A 4,459-nucleotide genomic window follows, 5' to 3' on the forward strand; every position below is an offset into this window, starting at 1 on the left:
TCTTCGACTGACGTCTCGCAATCTATGAGTGGGTGGGGGGTGGGGAATTAAAGGGGGTGGGAAAGGTGCGCGCGACTAAAGTCCACCATGTAACCATGCTGCAACGTATGGAAAATAATAATAATATTAATAAAATAATCATCATCATAATCACACAAAACATAACACGAAGACACACGTTCGATCACCGGCCCACTTTCAAGTCCAAAAGTTCGCGCTTTTTCTTCGTTTTTTTTTTCCTCTCCTTTTTTTTTTGTTTTCCTCAAGACCATCGTGCACAGCGCTGCCGTGCCCACTACTTCTTCCTCCTGTAGCCCGCCTCAGTGAGGAGCTTCTTGAGGACGTCGACGGGGATGTAGACCAGGTTGTACCGCCGCCTCGTGTTTCGGCCTCCGTCCGATCCTCCGGAGCCGTACAGGCCCACCGGGTAGTTCTGGTACGACGGGGTCTGCTTCTCGGCCGACGGAGAGTCCTCCAGCCGGGTGTTCTCCTGAGAGTTCTTGGGGTAGCGGGCGTACATGGGACTAGCTTCCGCCTGCGGATGCAACTTGCGGGACGGCTGCGGTTGCGGCGGTTCCTCCTGGTCCGGAACGCGGGACTCGGGCTGCTGGTGCTGCGACATCTCCTGCCTGGAACCCCCGCCGCCCCTGTGGTGGTACGCCGACGGCTGCACTCCGTAGACCTCGTCCGCTGCTACGCCGCTCGATCCGCCGTTGCCGCCGTTGACGCTGCTCGAACCACCACTCGACGAAGACGGCGACTGGGACGGCGACCCGCTGCTGGCGTACTTGATGGGCCTGACGTAGCTCGGCGGCGGCTGCGGGGCCGAGGGCGCCGGTTTCTCGGTGACCAGCTGCGGGTACTGACCGCCGGACCGGAGCTGCGAAGAGCTGGTGAACTTGGGCGAGCCGTACAGGGTGGTCTGCTGCTGCGGGAGGGATTGCGGCGCCGACTGCTGCTGTTGCTGCTGCTGCTGCATCTGCGGGGGCCGTTCCGGCCTACCGTGGTCCGAGTACTGGGGTCCGTCCACCATGGAGGTGAGCGGGCGCGCGTGCGTCGGGCGTTCGTGGTCGATGAGCGGGCGCTCGTACAGGTAGCGCGGGGGCGTGTCCGGCACGACCGGCGGAGGCACTTCGTAGCTGACTTCCTGCGGCCTCTTTTCGACAATGTCGAGCGGGCTTCCTTGAGCGTAGCTGTACGGAGACTGGGCCTTGGACAGCGAGCCGTAGATGTGCTGCGGCTCGCGGCGCAGCGGTCGCGACAGCTCGCTGCCGCCGTACTGGGTCACGACCTGGGGTCGCCGCGGCGGAGGCACTGGCTCGTATTGCTCCGCGCTGTGGTACTTGGAAGCGCCCACCGACGAGGACTCGCCTCGGAGATGGTGGTGGACGTACGAAGGCGACGAGTTGTGCGACGAAAACGGGGTGAGCGTCGTCGGGAACAGCATGGCGATGGCCGGGAACCTCCGGTTCGGCGACACGGTCGTCTGGGGCTGGTAGATGGAGTGGTGCGAGCCGCCGCCGCCGCCGCCGCCCCCGGAGCCGCCTCCGCCGTTGGTGATGCTAGGTGGGTTGGCCGGCACGTGGTACGCGACGGACTCGGAGGTCTGCAGCGCCGAGAGCGGGACCCGGTGCAGGGATCCTTCGACCGCGCTGTTGTCCGATGTGCTCGACTCGGAGCTGCTGGACGGGGCCAGCAGGCAGAAGAGAAGGCCGAACAGAACCAGCTGTGGTCGCTGCGCGTGAGAGGAGGCAAAGAAGAGATGGTTTCTGAATCATGGCCGGCACAGCTGGCCACTTATGTGCTCTTCAATTCGAACTATATGCCGCTTGTTATACTATGAGAAGGAAAGAGAGAGGTCTTTATTGAATGAAGGACATATAGTATGTTGGCCTGAGGTCGTGCATTATTCGCGTACTGCGAGAGAATCCTCCAAATCTTACAACCTACCACACAATAGGTATAGTTCTCAGTTGTATCGGAGCTTAGTTTGGCTTCCCTCGCATCTACTACGTATCTGCAAAGGCACAGCATAGGATGCCGTATCATGAAATAAGTTCTTAATTCATTGACCCACCGACGTTCATAACTGTGTACTTAAATCTCAGTACACGGGCGTCACTGTGAATCATTTCCGCCTACATTCAAGACTGTGGTACACAGCAAGATGGACACTTGTACTCATGAAATTTGCTGCTAAGGTTATAGTCTCCTTGCTAAAAAAAACATTGAATCCAGAGACAATCCTTGTTCGAACACTTAATTGATTCCGGCTTCATTGGAATGCGAAATTATCAAAGCGAATCGAACCCATCACAAAACATCAATGTTCCCACATGCCACGCAGCCACTATAAGTCGTAAACGTATACATCTACGCTTAGGTGGTGAGGAAACAAAAATGGAAATATAGCCGGCGGTCGTTGCCTCTAACATTAAACACGACAGAGAAAAATAAGCTTGACAGAAATACGAACGGCCGGATGCATGCAGTGACAAGTGTTTTTCCGGAAAGCCCGAGATAACAGGCAAACATAAGACCGCAGGCTTTGGAGGTCGCATGTTAACACTGCTTTCCGCATATTGTCAATGTTCGCTGAATCTCCCCGCCCGCAGCACGGATACAAAATAGACGGAGGAAGGGATGCCAGGGTGACTGACTTCCTACATTTGAAAAGCCTGTGTATGTGACGTGAAAATAATGAGAGTGTAATGACAGCGCACCACAACAGGTGTTCGCCTCTCCTGAATGAATTACTACAACGAACGCGAAACCTATGTTTTGTGTGTGCTGAAACGAGCACGTTGACGGATGCGTTGTGCCGTTTTCCTGGTGTATAATAAAAAACGCACCCGCCATCTTCAAATAGCAGCGGGCATTGTTAGGAAAAGTGGCGCATGTTGAGTCAAGTGAGTCCGAACGAAAATTAAAACGAAGACTGCACAGAGGCTGAACAGGATTGTGACCTTCAAAGAACTTTGCCCGGCCTGAGCTTTGTATTAAGTCCTAACTTGATTTGCGCTCGGCTCATTAGCTACAGGAGCCACTATCAAACGCTGAGTTGTGTTCATATAAAAACATGAAGCTTCAAAATGCTGGAGCTGGATTGATACAGGGAACAGCTTATACATAAGCCAAATAAATCTTTAGTATAACAGCGATCGGCGGGACAGTCAAACCGATCTGCTGTTCTCTTAATTTCAGTAATGTCGCTCAAATTTCGAGGCAGCCGTAGTCGGCCTTTATCCTAGAAAACTCAATAGAAGTTTCTCACATTCGACGAAGTTGATTCTCACATAGGGGTTTGAAAGCTTCCGGTAAGCTTTTCTGTTTATAACTTTAGTGAGGAGCTGCGCTAACTGAATTAGTTCTGTCGCATCGGCTGTTCCGTTGCTGATGCCTATAAGACTTCTATCGAATAAAGCTGATTGCTTTTCCGAGCACAGTAGACAGATGAACACGTTTTACATCGTTGACTTGACGTCTTCAATTGGAATTCCTCAATCAACAGCCTGAGGCTTGTTACTGAGCTAGACCGCGCTCCTCACACTTTTGACATCGGATTGAATCAATGATAAGATCTTTCAATCGAGACCCATTTGATCTCGAGCGTTTAGGAACAGGTGCTGCATGCGCATAATATACTTCACGTTTTCGAACTATCTTATCGAGGCACTCCGTCTCCAAAATGATGATCGGTATGAACGGGTATTGGACATAATGCAGCTTCGTCGAACTCCCCCTTGAGCCACATTGTTGCGTTGATTGCTAAGTAAGCATGTGTATAGTACGTCACTGCCCATAATTACGGGTCGTAGGTTTGGCTACTTCTGCTAGAGTGTCCTCTAGGAATTGTAGTAGGCGTGAAACGAATGTTTCCAGGCAGTATTTTTTTTCTTCATAGCGACAGGTTAAGCGAAATAGTCATCACGAGAGAAAAAGGATAATAGGTGGCTCTGAAAGTCCATGTCTCTTCTATGTAAGCGATATTTCAGTCGACAGATTAATTTACTGCCCTATTAGTGAACCGTGATGTATACAAATAATAAGTTCATCAGAGCTGCATTAATTTGCGTTTTGAGCCTTCTGTAATACATTCTGCCCGGTTTGTGATCCGTGATAAACGAAAATATTAGATATAATAGAGCTGCTATGAGCTGCTTCATTTTAGAGCCTTCTGTGATACATTCTGGCGCGTTTTGGCAACTCAGTACAATTCACAGTTCAACGCTTATAGGATGAGTCTTAGCCTATTAAAAATGAATATCTAAAAGTTCACAATTTCACACTCCCGCAGGACCATCTGTCTGATCTTTAACACCTTAAAGGCCGCATAATTTAGCCCTTCTACTCCTCTCTTGACCAAGGTTTAAAAGCATAACAGCTCATAATTTAACACGCCCGTAACTACCTTTCCGGACAATTTTCGGTGCACTATACGCATATCACTCACCTTCAT

General features: G+C 51.2%; 1 protein-coding gene across 1 annotated transcript; it reads right to left on the reverse strand.

Moving 5' to 3' along the window:
- Positions 1–295: 295 nt before the first annotated feature.
- LOC125944416 (basic salivary proline-rich protein 1-like) lies at positions 296–4,459 on the reverse strand. Its single transcript, XM_049664871.1, has 2 exons — positions 4,454–4,459; positions 296–1,735 (listed from the first exon to the last, which is right to left on the reverse strand). Exons 1-2 carry the CDS (start codon positions 4,457–4,459, stop codon positions 296–298), a joined length of 1,446 nt encoding a protein of 481 aa, XP_049520828.1.

The sequence above is a fragment of the Dermacentor silvarum genome, chromosome 3 (genome assembly GCF_013339745.2).
Source record: "Dermacentor silvarum isolate Dsil-2018 chromosome 3, BIME_Dsil_1.4, whole genome shotgun sequence".
Classification (NCBI taxonomy): domain Eukaryota; kingdom Metazoa; phylum Arthropoda; class Arachnida; order Ixodida; family Ixodidae; genus Dermacentor; species Dermacentor silvarum.